Source organism: Bos mutus, chromosome 3 (assembly GCF_027580195.1).
Source record: "Bos mutus isolate GX-2022 chromosome 3, NWIPB_WYAK_1.1, whole genome shotgun sequence".
Classification (NCBI taxonomy): Eukaryota; Metazoa; Chordata; class Mammalia; order Artiodactyla; family Bovidae; genus Bos; species Bos mutus.
The window spans coordinates 1,928,618-1,943,335 of NC_091619.1; the positions used below are offsets into that span (position 1 = coordinate 1,928,618).

At 39.4% G+C, this 14,718-nt stretch overlaps 1 protein-coding gene and 1 pseudogene across 1 annotated transcript; both read right to left on the reverse strand.

The window, feature by feature from the left end:
• Positions 1 to 516: 516 nt before the first annotated feature.
• On the reverse strand, positions 517 to 1,461 carry OR6K2 (olfactory receptor family 6 subfamily K member 2). The gene has a single exon (XM_005901105.2). The coding sequence runs from the start codon at positions 1,459 to 1,461 to the stop codon at positions 517 to 519; it is 945 nt and encodes a 314-aa protein (XP_005901167.1).
• A 10,120-nt stretch (positions 1,462 to 11,581) lies between these two features.
• On the reverse strand, positions 11,582 to 12,536 carry LOC102271073 (olfactory receptor 6K3-like; annotated as a pseudogene).
• Positions 12,537 to 14,718: the final 2,182 nt, after the last annotated feature.

Sequence of the window (14,718 nt, forward strand, 5' to 3'; positions counted from 1 at the left end):
TGGTATGGGGAGGGAGGAGGAAGGAGGGTTCAGGATGGGGAACACATGTATACCTGTGGTGGAAAAAAAAAATTTAAAAAGCAAAAACAAACAAACAAACAAAAAATAATACTTTTACTCTATTTACTATTTTTACATGAATCTTGATCACCAAACTTGATACTTTGGAGAAGAGTTCACATTCTAAATTATCCCATGAATTATTTAATGTTACATAGCCTGAATTACACCAACTTTAGAATTTTTGAACATTATAAATTATTAGGCATGTTGACCAGTAAAAAAAAAAAAAAATAGTGATCTAATAATGAAAAAAAAAAAAGTATCAAATTGAATAAAGGTTGAAAAAAACTATAGAATTCAGTTATTAGTGAATTTTGTTTATTGATGACCTTCGGGAAACCAGTTTCAACCAAAGACTGACAGAAAAAGACAGATGGAAGAGAGTTGAGGATAAAAAGACTCTAACAATTATATAGACTCCCAAACACTAGATGTTATTTGAGGTCCCCGGTCTTATGAAAAAAAGATGTTAGCTTGACTCATGTGCTTTTTTATGGCTTCCTTTATCTCTTTATTCCTCAAGCTATAGATAATGGGGTTGAAAAATGGGGACACAACTGCAAAGGCCAGAGCAATGGCTGTATCCCAGAATAAGGAGTAGGTGGCAGAGAAGCGTAGGTACATGAGAGCCACACTGCCAAAGAAGAGCAGAAATACAGTAAGGTGGGAGACGCACGTGGAAAAGGCCTTGCGACGGCCCTCAGTGGAACGGATACGTAGAATTACAGCCACGATACCAATGTAGGACATGAAGATGAGCATCACAGCTGTAATAATCTCCACTGCATGGACAACATCCACTACCTGAATCATAAGGATAGCTTGTGTGTCTGTGCAGGCCAGGCGTAGTACTGGGAGGAAGTCACAAAAGATATGCTCCAGGTGATTAGAGCCACAAAATGGCAGTGTGGAGATCCAGGCAATCTCAGGAAGGGGTGTGGCAAAACCACAAACACAGCAACCTAAAGTCAGCCAGGCACACAGCTTTGGGGTCATGATAGTAGGGTAATGAAGAGGGCTGCAGATGGCCAGGTAGCGGTCAAAGGCCATAGCTGTCAAGAGACAAACCTCACTGATGCCTGTGGAATGGAAGAAATACATCTGCAGGAGACAGCCATTTAAGGAAATGCTCTTCTCACAAAGCAGGCAAGAGAGCATCTTTGGTATGGTAGCTGTGGTATACCAGATCTCCAGGAAAGAAAGGGCACTGATAAAGAAGTACATGGGAGTGTGGAGATGAATATTCAGCTGGACCACTGTGATGATGACCACATTTCCAACAACAATGAATGCATAAATGAAGAGCAGTAGAACAAAACAGATGACAGAATCTCTCCAGGAATAAGGGAAAGCAGAGAAGATAAACTCATGAGCAGTGGTTTGATTGGCATTCTCCATCTCCAGGTGAGAAATGAGGTTTTCAAATCCTACTGCATTCAAACTTTCTAGGTGATGTCTACTACTCATCATAGAGTAAGTACACTTACAAAATACCAGCATCTGGATAAATCCCTGCCTTGGGAGTGTAGAAGAATAAGGAATATTCCATATTCCATAGATGCTTACAACTAAAATTGGAGTGTGGAAAAAAATTCAATCAGAAAGCACACCCAATAGATTAGATTAATAATTCTCAAAATTTATCAGGCATCAGGATCACTTGGAGGGCTTGTTAAAACATAGCTTACTGGTCTTCATCCTGAGAAAAGTGAAGGAAAAGGCAGTCACCTACAAGCCAAGAAGAAAGGCCTTGAAAGGAATCAACTCTGCCAAAATCTTGATGTCAGACTTCCTAGCTTTCAGAACTGTGAGAAAACAAATTCTTGTTGTTCAAGTCACTTAGTCTGATACTTTGTTATAAAAGCTTTAGTAAATTAATATACCATACTTATACTCAGCACTCAACCAGTTTCCCTTGCTGACCTTCTTATTTCTTGGTTCTTCTAAATACCAACTTTACACATTTTTGCATCTATTGTCTTCTTATGTCTCAAACTTAATCATCGAAGTCTGCTTAACTTTTTTCTGTCATATTACCAATACATTTTATTTCTTTTATCTTACCCCTAATTTGATGCTTAGTAATAATGCCTACACTATTGTAATAGATTACCAAATGTTTCTACTTCCAATGTGAGTATTTTCATAAATCCCTCTATTTCCTCAAGACTGATCTTGCTATAACATCAGTTTACTCATGTGACTCCCCTTCCATACCTATACTTAAGTCACCATGTTCTTCCTCTAAATTGTTTTTTCTTTAAAAGGAAAAAAAATCTCAGATCATCTAGGATAAAATTTTTAATCACTGCAAAAGGAAAAAAAATTAGCTTCACTTTTGTCTGTCATTGATTAATAATGTTATGGTATGTTAGGAAAGGGTACATTATTAATGTTCTCTTATTTATATTATCTATAGATGCATTTGTTCATTGATTATGTGACTGAAAATGAACATGTTAAATGCTCAGACATGTCTGACTCTTTGTGATCCCTTGGACTGTAGCCTGCCAGGCTCTTCTCTCCATGGAATTCTCCAAGCAAGAATACTGGAGCCATTTCCTTCTCCAGGAGACCTTCCCTACCAAGGATTGAACCCAGGTGTCTGTATTACAGGGAGATTCTTTACCATCTGAGCCACCAGGATGCCCAATTATGTGACCAAGGCCCATAAAGCTCTCAACTACATCATATTTAGTATTGTACTGTAAATGACATTTTTGTTATTTCAGCAGAAAACAAAGCCATTTTGTCTACTGTTGCTATGAAAAATTGTTCATTTCCAATCCGATTTATTAAACCTGCTGTTAGTCCAAGCATGTCACTTTCAGTTTCTGGTCTCAGAATTCCTGAAAGAAATCTCCCCTGCATGAAATATCCTCTTGTTCTTTACAAGTTCTATCTTCTCTTTAAATTAGCCAAATTCTATTGGGTTAACCAAAAAAATCATTCAGATTTTTCCAGAAGATGTTATGGGAAAAGCCCAAAAGAACTTTTGGCCAGCCCAATACATGTGTCTTTTCCAATTTTAACAAGATAATTCCACACATAATAGAAATCACTCTATTTCCTGTAATATTTATATGTCTATATATCTTTTCCTTTTAAGTTTTTTCAAGTGTTCTTGATTTTTCATATACATATCTGATCTTTCCCATAAGACTTGATGCCCCCAGTAGCAGTCCCTACATATTGTGACTATTGCCTTTAAGACAGGGTCCTACAAACTGAACCAGTCTACTCATTCAAGAAAGGGCCTCTGAGAAGACCCAGACTCTGAGCAGAACTAATTACTCATTCTGCTGAAAAGATGTGGCTAAGTAGAAGAAAGATAAGAGAGATGGAAATCAAAAAGAAAAACTTAGATTTTTCCCAATGAACACTTCTCTGTCTTTTCCAAATCTCAGTAAAGTCTAGTACAATTGTCAATGATATCAATGCCTCACAACAAACTGGAAATCTCACTTGATTCCTGAAACATTTCAGAAATCAATCACAATGCTCACTTGTTTTAAAGCTATCTGATAAGCTTTGGCCCCACTTGTATGGCTCCTATTTCTTGGGAAATTTAGCAACTGAAACATTTATGCTTTGTACTAACTTGCTTATAACAGGGCTTCCCTGGTAGTTCAGACAGTACAGAATCTGCTTGCAATGCAGGGGAAGTTCCTGATTCCTCCTTGCCCAGGCTTACCAATAGTTACTTACAGTTTCTACATGGACACTAGGGCTGTCTATTGTCCTGTGTAAATGTTTTCCTTTCCCTAGATATCTCCCAACTCCCCCAAATTAGCTGATTTACTGACCTTGCTGCTGTTGGGTTCCGAACTTGGAATAAACATGGATGAAGACTCTATCTTTCCGTACCCTAATGTGGTCAACCATACAGAGCTACTGAGCCAAGCTTCCTTTGCTCTTCTGCTATGTTTATACCCTGAGTCTTCCACCTAAACTATATTTCCTTCATCAGCCAGTGATAAAGAGATCTGACTCTCCCTATGGAGCTCTCTCCTTCTATCCTGCCCCTTTGTGTGCACCTGTCTGTCTTCCTAAGCCTAGCTAGAATAGGAAGATGGACTCTCCTGAGAATAATACACAAGTGATTTAAAATAAGTAGGAAAACAATCCTTCTTACAATAGTTCCAATTAGGAAAAATGTTCAAGTTGGTAATTAGGAGAAGCCCAATCTGAGGTAACTCAAATCCAGGACAAATGAGATAATCCAGGAGTCTGAGATATTGCAATAAGTGTGTTTCTGTTTATTTGTTTAACTTTCTTTTTTATGGTACTTCTCATTGGATTAACTTTTAAATAAATCAAAAGCTGAAATTCCAAGAGTCACATTTGAAGAATGTTAATGCAGATGGCAGAGTAGAAGGATATGTGCTCATCTGCAAGAACTCCAAAACTGCAACTCTCTGCTGAACAGCCATCACTGGGGAATGTTGAATCTCACCAATAAAAGATACCCCATGTCCAAGGGCAAAGGAGGAGTCCCAGCAAGATGGTAGGAGGAGTGAAATCAAGTTTAGAATCAAATCCCTTACCCACCAGAGATGCTCAGAGGGCTCAAACAAACCTTGTGTGCACCAGGACCCAGACACCCCACAGATATTGAGCCAGAACTGTGTTTGAGTGTCTCCTGTGAAGGTGCAGGTCAGCAGGGGCTTACCGCAGGGACAGGGGCTCTAGGTGCAGCAGACCTGGGTATGGCATAAACCCTCTTGGAGGAGTTCACCATTAACCCCACCATAGAGCTGCCAGAACTTACACAGGACTGGGGAAACAGACTCTTGGAGGGCATAAACAAAATCTTGTGTGCACTAGGACCCAGGAGAAAAGAGCAGTGACCCCACAAGAGACTGACCCAGACTTGCCTGTGAGTGTCCAGAAGTCCCCACTGGAGGCATGGGTCAGGGTTGGCCTGCTGCAGGGTCGGGGACACTGAGTGCAGCAGTGCATGCATGGGACCTTTTGAAGGAGGTCATTATTATTGTCATTGCCTCCACCATAATTTGGCCTCAGATCAAACAACAGGGAGGGAAGACAACCCTGCCCATCAACAGAAAATTGGATTAAAGAGCATGGCCCCACCCATCAGAACAAGACCAGAAGAGTTTCCCCCTCAATCAGTCTCTCCCATCAGGAAGCTTCCCGTAGGCTCTTATCCTTCTCCATCAGAGGGCAGACAGAATGAAAACCGCAATAACAGAAAACAAACCAAACTGATCACATGGACCACAGCCTTGTCTAACTCAATGAAATTATGAGCCAGGTCATGTAGGGCCACCCAAGATGGACCAGTGATTGTGGAGAGTTCTGAAAAAACATGGTCCACTGGAGAAGGGAATGGCAAACCACTTCAGTATTCTTGCCTTGAGAGCCCCATGAACAGTATTAAAAGACAAAAAGATAAGACACTGAAAGATGAACTCCCCAGGTCTGTAGGTGCTCGATACGCTATGGGAGATCAGTGGAGAAATAACTCCAAAAAGAATGAAGAGACAGTGTCAAAGCAAAACAACACCGAGTTGTGGATGTAACTGGTGATGGAAGTAAAGCCCAATGCTGTAAAGAGTAATATTGCATAGGTGCTGCTGCTGCTAAGTCACTTCAGTTGTGTCTGACTCTGTGCCACCCCATAGATGGCAGGCCACCAGGCTCCCCCATCCCTGGGATTCTCCAGGCAAGAACACTGGAGTGGGTTGCCATTTCCTTCTCCAATGCATGACAGTGAAAACTGAAAGTGAAGTCACTCAGTCATGAGTGACCCCATGGACTGCAGCCTTCCAGGCTCCTCTGTCCATGGGAATTTCCAGGTGAGAGTACTGGAGTGGGTTGCCATTGCCTTCTCTGAATATTACACAGGAACCTGGAATATCAGGTCCATGAATCAAAGCAAGTTGGATGTGGTCAAACCAGTGATGGCAAGAGTGAACACTGACATTTTAAGAATCAGTGAATTAATATGGATTGGGATGGGTGAATTTAAATCAGATGACCATTATATCTACTACTGTGGACAGGAATCCCTTAGAAGAAATGGAGTAGCCATCATAGTCAACAAGAGTCTGAAATGCAGTACTTGAATGTAATCTCAAAAATGACAGAATGATCTCTGTTCGTTTCCAAGGCAAACCATTCAATATCACAGTGATCCAAGCCTATGCTCCAACCAGTAATGCTGAAGAAGCTGAAGTTGAATGGTTCTATGAAGACCTACAACACCTTCTAGGACTAACACCCTAAAAAAAGATGTCCTTTTCATTATAGGGGACTGGAATGCAAAAGTAGGAAATCAAGAGCTTCCTGGAGTAACAGGCAAGTTTGGCCTTGGAGTACAAAATTAAGCAGGTCAACAGCTAACAGAGTTGTGTCAAGAGAATGCACTGATCATAGTAAACACCCTCTTCCAACAACACAAGATAAGACGTTACACATGGATATCACCAGGTGGTCAATACCAAAATCAGATTGATTATATGATTTGCAGCAAAAATGGAGAACCTCTATACAGGCAGCAAAAGCAAGACCAGGAGCTGACTGTGGCTCAGATCATGAACTCCTTATTGCCAAATTCAGATTTAAATTGAAGAAAGTAGGAAAAACCACTAGATCATTCAGGTATGACCTAAATCAAATCCCTTAAGATTATACAGTAGAAGTGACAAATAGATTCAAGGGATTAGAACTAATAGACAGAGTGCCTGAAGAACTATGGACTGATGTTCATGATATTGTACAAGAGGCAGGGATCAAGACCATCCACAAGAAGAAGAAATGCCAAAAGGCAAAATGGTTGTCTGAGGAGGCCTTACAAATAGCTGAGAAAAGAAGAGAAGCTAAAGGCAAAGGAGAAAAGGAAAGATACACCCATTTGAATACAGAGTTCCAAAGAATAGCAAGGAGAGATAAGAAAGTCTTCCTCAGGGATCAACACAAAGAAACAGAGGAAAACAATAGAATGGAAAAGACTAGCGATCTCTTCAAGAATATTAGAGACACCAAGGGAACATTTCATGCAAACATGGGCTCAATAAATGACAGAAATGGTACGGACCTAATAGAAGCAGAAGATATTAAGAAAAGGTGGCAAGAATGCACAGAAGATCTATACAAATAAGATCTTCATGACCCAGATAACCATGACGGTGTGATCACTCATCTAGACCCAGATATTCTGGAGTACAAAGTCAAGTGGGCCTTAGGAAGCATCACTATGAACAAAGCTAGTAGAGGTAATGGAATTCCAGTTGAGCTATTTCAAATCCTAAAAGATGATGCTGTGAAAGTGTTGCACTGAATATGCCAGCAAATTTGGAAAACTCAGCAGTGACCACAGGACTGGAAAACATCAGTCTTCATTGCAATCCCAAAGACAGGCAATGTCAAAGAATGTTCAAACTGCTGCACAACTGCACTCATCTCACACACTAGCAAAGTAATGCTTAAAATACCCCAAGCCAGGCTTCAGCAATACGTGAACCATGAACTTCCAGATGTTCAAGCTGGTTGTAGAAAAGTCAGAGGAACCAGAAATCAAATTGGATCAAATCTGTTGGATCATCAAAAAAGCAAGAGTTCCATAAAAACATCTACTTCTGCTTTATTGACTATGCCAAAGCCTTTGACTATGTGGATCACAGCAAACTGTAGAAAAGTCATAAAGAGATGTGAATACCAGACCACCTTACTGCCTCCTTACTATGCAGGTCAAGAAGCAGCAGTTAGAACTGGACATGGAACAACAGACTTGTTCCAAATTGGGAAAGGAGTATGTCAAGGCTGTATATTGTCACTCTGCTTATTCAACTTATATGCAGAGTATATCATGCAAAATGCCAGTCTGGATGAAGCATAAGCTGGAATCTGAAAACTAAGATCATGGCATCCAGTCCCATCACTTCATGGTAAATAGATGGGTAATCAGTGGAAACTGTGACAGACTTTATTTTGGGGGGCCCAAAATCACTGCAGATGGTTATTGCAACACTGAAACTAAAAGATGATTACTTCTTGGAAGAAAAGCTATGGTCAATGTGGACAGCACATTAAAAAGCAGAGACATTACCAACAAAGGTCCTTGTAGTCAAAACTACAGTTTTTCCAGTAGTCATGTATGGATGTGAGAGTTGGACTATAAAGAAAGCTGAGCGCTGAAGAATTGAAGCTTTTGAACTATGGTATTGGAGAAGACTCTTGAGAGTTTCTTGAACTGCAAGGAGATCCAATCAGTCCATCCTAAAGGAAATCAGTCCTGAATATTCATTGGAAGGACTGATGCTGAAGCTGAAATGCCAATACTTTGGCCACCTGATGCAAAGAACAGACTCATTTTAAAAGACTCATTTGCTGGGAAAGATTGAAGGCGGGAGGTGAAAGGAAGGATGGAGGATGAGATGGTTGGATGGCATCACTGACTTGATAGACATGAGTTTGAGTAAGCTCCGGAAGTTGGTGATTGACAGGGAAGCCTGGAGTGCTGCAGTCCATGGGCTCACAAATAGTCAGACAGGACTGAGTGACTGAATTGATCTGAACTGAATGCAGTAGAGGAGAGGAGATTGGTAAAATAATCAAATGAGGGATATAGTCATATCCTATTTCTTATCTGTTTCTAAGTCAGTCAGCCAAATTTAGGAAAATCGATTGGCCTTCCATATACTCCACCTTTAGTTCTGTATTGAAATTTATAGCCAGTGCTTTGGTTAATTATGTCAATTTAATTGTTTAATGTTACTGTTATTAAGATTGTTTTCATTTTTGTCCATTTACTCACTAAAATTTCTGAGAATGAAAAAGATTAACAAAATGCAATCCATTTCCTTCATTTCTTTAAATGTAATGACTTTCCTTACTCAAAATAAACTAAATAAGTATGCTGTAAGAAGTGGTACTATAATTTCAGACAAGGACACATTCACCAATTTTCCTAATACAGCAATTTCTAGTTAAAGAATATCACATAGAATTAGTATGAATTTTGTACTATGTCTGGACTAACACAAAACATTTTGCTCATGTACATATGACAAGTAACAAGAATAAAAGTTGACTTGTTTTCTACTTGTTAAAATTCTTCTTTCTGTTACCAATACATCTTTGTTTTTTCCACATAGTTTAAAGAGGTTTTTAGCTTTTATCTCACCTTGAAAGATAAAATTTCATAAAGATTTAATTTCATAACTTGTTTTTCAAGCACATGTCAGGTGCAAGATGCCTGTAAGCCGCACACACAATGAAGAAAAATGGTAAGGAGAATGTAGCTTCCAAAGAATGACTGCCTTGCATCTTTTTACATTCCGCTACTCAGCCCCTGCTTTATTTCTGCTGCTGCTGCCAAGTCACTTCAGTCATGTCCGACTCTGTGCAATCCCATATATGGCAGCCCACCAGGCTCCCCCGTCCCTGGGATTCTCCAGGCAAGAACATTGGAGTGGGTTGCCATTTCCTTCTCCAATGCATGAATGTGAAAAGTGAAAGGGAAGTTGCTCAGTCGTGTCCGACTCTTAGCAACCCCATGAACTGCAGCCTACCAGGCTCCTCCATCCATGGGATTTTCCAGGCAAGAATACTGGAATGGGGTGCCATTGTCTAAATGATCTCAAATCCCTTTGATGCGTAAAAGTTCTTTGACATACAAAATAATAGGCAGTGTTGTTAAATAATTGCACATTTGATGTACATAATCTTTCTGGGAATTATAGAATTATATTAAAAGATTATAACCAATACAGTGTTAAAATACTTGTAACCCAAAAGAATATTTTAAGATTCAGATAAGAAGCTGCTGCTGCTGCTGCTAATAAGTCGCTTCATTCATGTCCGACTCTGTGCGACCCCATAGATGGCAGCCCCCTAGGCTCCTCTGTCCCTGGGATTCTCCAGGCAAGAACATTGGAGTGGGTTGCCATTTCCTTCTCCAATGCATGAAAGTGAAAAGTGAAAGTGAACTCTCTCAGTCATGCCCAACTCTTAGCAACCCCATGGACTGCAGCCTGCCAGGCTTCTCCATCCATGGGATTTTCCAGGCAAGAGTACTGGGTGGGGTGCCATTGCCTTAGCCACAGATAAGAAGCATTAGTTATTAATTTCTGCAATCTCAGGATGGTACAATGTCAGACAAAGCCCACACACGGCAGTGTATGTAACTTATTAACTGTTTCAGACATGGATATTAAAGTAATAATCATTTATCCTCACACTTAGAAGTCTGTTAGTCAGTTGCAATAGTGAGAGCTATGCTCAACTTCAGACTCTGAGATCTGGGTTGTGGACTTCAAACACAAGGCTTCAAGCAAGTTACAGTTCAGGTCAGCTCCATGTGTCTCTCATTCTCTGAACCACTGACTCTCAGAGACATGGTTTCGTGTGAGTCCAGTGATGAAAGGGGAGCAGTTATCTGAAGTAAACCTGACTGTAAAGGTACATATTCAGTATCTATAATATTCATTGCTTTCCCAAGTCAATTAAAGGAAAAGCCCAAACCAAATCTGTGGGGCAGGAAAGCAAATGGTACTTACCATGAATCCATTCATCGCAAAATTATGGATCTGTAACGGGGATGTGAAGAATTGGGACGAATGACCCAATTTATCACATTTCCTTTTTATAGTTGTACTGCAAGTTCAGCTTGCCAGTGACAGGATTGATATTTTTCACAGAATAACTAGACTTTTATTTGATATATACCTCAGTTGCCGTACTACTGAAGTTGTAACAAAAGTGCTGCACTAAGGCATTATTTGTGCAACCATTTACCAAATCAATATTTTTTACCAAAAGCTATGAACATACTTTCACATCTGCTTTTAATAATTCAACTTCTTGAAATTTATCTTGAAACAGAAGTTTTTGAAATTGAAAAGGACTTTATGCAAGAAAATTATAATTGCCATATTTATAAGAATGTGTGTATGCATGTTCAGTCATGTCTGACTCTTCACAGCTCTTTGGACTGTAGCTCACCAGGCTCTTCTGCACATGGGAGTTTTTAGGCAAGAATACTGGAGTGGGTTTACATTTCTTCCTCCGGAGGATCTTCCCCACCCAGGGATGGAACCTGAGTCTCCTGCATTGCAGTGGGATTCTTTATTATCTGAGCCACCAGTGGTAATAGTTAAAAAACAATACAGAGAAGCAAACAATAGAGAAACAAAATGGAAAAATAATTTGCATGTTCAATCAATGAAGCAGTTTACCATAATTAAACTGATGATTATAAATACATAGTAGAAATAATACATTTTAGTACATAATTCTAATATATTTATTATCAAATTGCATGTATTATACTAAAAATTACACTGACTCAAGAAATTCAGAAGTAGAATTGATATTGCTGTCATCTCTGTAAATCCTCAGAAGACTTTCTTTACCAGTCTGTTCACTAGGTCATGGGGAAGAAAACTAGACTAATTGTATTATTCTTTGAAATTCTAGTCTCTTTGGGCTTAATATTTTGTGAAGAAGTTCCATTTGTATACAGGACTGCAGTCTAAATTACTTACCAGATATATTAAACACCTTTTGGGGAGCAAAGGAGCTTCTTAACAGCATCTTTCATGTCCTTATTTCTCAAGCTATATATAATGGGATTGAAAAAGGGAGCAAGCACAGAGAATGTCAGCGCAATGGTGGTGTCCCAGAATGGTGTAGCAAAGAATTTAAGATACATGAGAGCCACACTGCCAAAAAACAGCATGAAGATGGAAATGTGTGCTGCACACGTAGAAAAGGCCTTTTTACAACCCTCAACTGAAGGGATACCCAGGATGAAGGGATAATTCTGATGTAAGAGAGAGAAATAATCAAACCTGTTATTAGAATAGCAAGAGCATGAATCACTTCTTGCACCAAGATCACAGAGGTATTTGTGCAGTCTAAATTTAATAAAAGTGTGAAATCACAGAGCAGAAGATCTGATGGGTTTAGTTGGAACCACAGAAAGGTAGGGTAAAAATCCACATAATCTCAGGTAAAAGGATGAGGAAACCAAATATACAAGAGCCTGCAGAGAGCTGAGCATGTAGTCGGGGAGTCATGATGGTTAGGTAATGGAGTGGGCTGAGGTGGCAACATACCTGTCAATGGCCATGACAGTCAGCAAGGCTCCTGCAGTGTTTCCAAATGGATGGAAGAAGTACATCTGCAAGAGGCAGCCAATGAGAGATGGTCTTTTGACTGCTGGTCAGATTGGAGAGAATCTTAGGAATAGCAGCTGTGGTATACCACATCCCAAGAAATGTGAAGATATTGATGGGATTATACATGGGATTGTGGAGACAGGTATCCAGTCTTACAGCAAAGATCAATAGGTTCCCAACTATAATAAAGGTGTAGATTAAGAGTAGAGGAACAAAGTATAGGAGGCCACGATCTTGGAATCAGGGGAACCCAGTGAAGATAAATTCAGTCACTGCTGATAGATTTCCATCTTCCATGTCCCCAGAAGAGCTATCTGTGAATGAGGAAGATGGTACACCCAACTAATAGAGAAGGAAATCAATGCAGTGTAAATGTAAATGGTATTTTGGTTACCTGGTATTTTTGTGTTTTGACTTTTTCCAGATTCAAAATAACTGAAAACTTGTCTACATCATTAATCTTTTTATTTGAGAGATAATACAAAATGATAATTAGTAACATGGGTTCAAATCAGACATTCTGAGTCTGAATTCTCATTCTGCCACTTGAGCAAATAAGCAAGTTATATAATCTCTCTCTGAACCTCAGAATCTTCTGGGAAAAATATTAGTGCAAAATTATGAGTATTGAAAGAATTAATATATCAGAGTATTAATATCACTCAATATTTATTAGTAATTTCCTACCTTGAAAAGCTTTCTGAAAGAATATTAACAATATCTCATTTAGATCTTTTCACTCCTCAATCATTTGCTATATGACTGCTTTCTCTCTCCTATACAGAAGCCATTCTGTCCCATGTATCACTGATATGTTAACTGCAAAACAATGGAAAAGTTTCAGTCTTTATAACTTCACTTTGGCATTAGAAACTACTGATTACTACTACTTGAAGACTGTCTCCTTTGGCTCTCATGAAACCACCTTCTCCAGGTTTACCTTCTTTCTGAATAGAAGCTTCCTCTCAGGTGTTTTGTTATAAAACTTTCTTATTTTATGTGTTATAAACTCACCTTCTTGACCCATTCCCTAAAAGACTGTGTGTTCCAGTTTCCTGCTGTGGTCCCTAAAATCATGTCCTGCCTTATTGTTGATGAACGCACACCCTCCACAGTTTTTCAGTTCTTTCGAGTCTGTATCGCCAGCAGAGGTATGTTTCCTGAACTTTAAATCTGCACATGCAGTCTACCCCATCTGTCACTCTCTTATGCTGCACTGTCACAGTTTTCAGAGTTCACCCTGATTTCTCCTGGATTGTTGCTTTTGTGAATATTAACCCTCTTCCTAGAAGACCTGCTTACTCTTCTTCACTTAACTAACTCCTAGACTTTCCTCAAGTTTCAGCACAGGCATTGATCCCTATCAGAAGCCCTACAAGAGTTACTGTGGTTTCATCTCCCTCCCTACATTTACGCGCGCATACACACACACACACACACACACACACACACACACACACATTTATTCTCATATATATCCTACAGAGGGTTTCTACCGTCATCCTTACTATGTTTTTATTATAACTTGTTATTTAACTTCATAAGATTGTGAACTTCTATTAGAGCAGGATCAACATTTTGTGTTTCATAACCCTAGCATGCATTGATCACTTGAAAATAATGGCCACTTTTTAATTAATAAGTTTGGATTAGGCTTAGAAAAATATTGTTGCTGTTTTTCAGTTGCTATGTCATGTCAAAATCTTTGCAACCCCATGGACTGCAGCACACCAGGCTTCCATGTCCACTACCTTCCAGAGTTTACTCAAATTCATCCCCATTGACTCGGTGATGTCAACCAACCATCTTATCCTCTGTTGCCCCTTTCTCCTCCTGCCCTCAATCTTTCCCAGCATCATATTAAAGCTAGAAAAATCTAGAAATAAGACTGGTAGGAAGGAAACTTGTAAGTATTTATGTCTTGGACAGTTGTAAAGTCTGAATAATAGATATTATTTCTGATTTTAAGCGTGAAAAGCCCAGAACCCCAAAGATGGAGCTTTCACATAAATTCTATTCCAATGCCAAAATTTAAGGCTGCCCAAGTCTTCATTATTTGAATCTTTAGAGTGTGTCTCATGCCGAACATAAAAAATGAATAGTTTCTACCCAAACCTCAGTGACCCTCAACTCACCTCTGCCAGGTGCAGTAGGGGTCTTCCTTTTTCCTGGGTCTCTGCATTCTTAAATGTTCTTTCAACTTCTCTGGAAGGGATTATTATAAAGATCCGAAGAAAAATACTAAGGGCAAATGAGTTCCACAGGCACTCTTTCTTTTTCCCAGGAATCAGTATCAGAATGTGATTGCACTTTTTTCTCATCATATTTTCAGATCAAAAGAGAATCAGTGCTCCAAAGAAGACTTCAAGTTCTGGTGACCACTGTTACCTCTTTTCTTGTCATCATTGTGAATTAACCAGTCAGCCTCCATTTAGGTGTGGAATTGGAAGAATATCATATAAAGGTACACTCACCTTTGATTGGACCTCATCCTTTCAAAAACATGGGA

Bases quoted from the DNA above. Each gene is read 5' to 3' on its own strand.
- OR6K2 (XM_005901105.2), bottom strand. From the start codon at position 1,461: ATGGAGAATGCCAATCAAACCACTGCTCATGAGTTTATCTTCTCTGCT.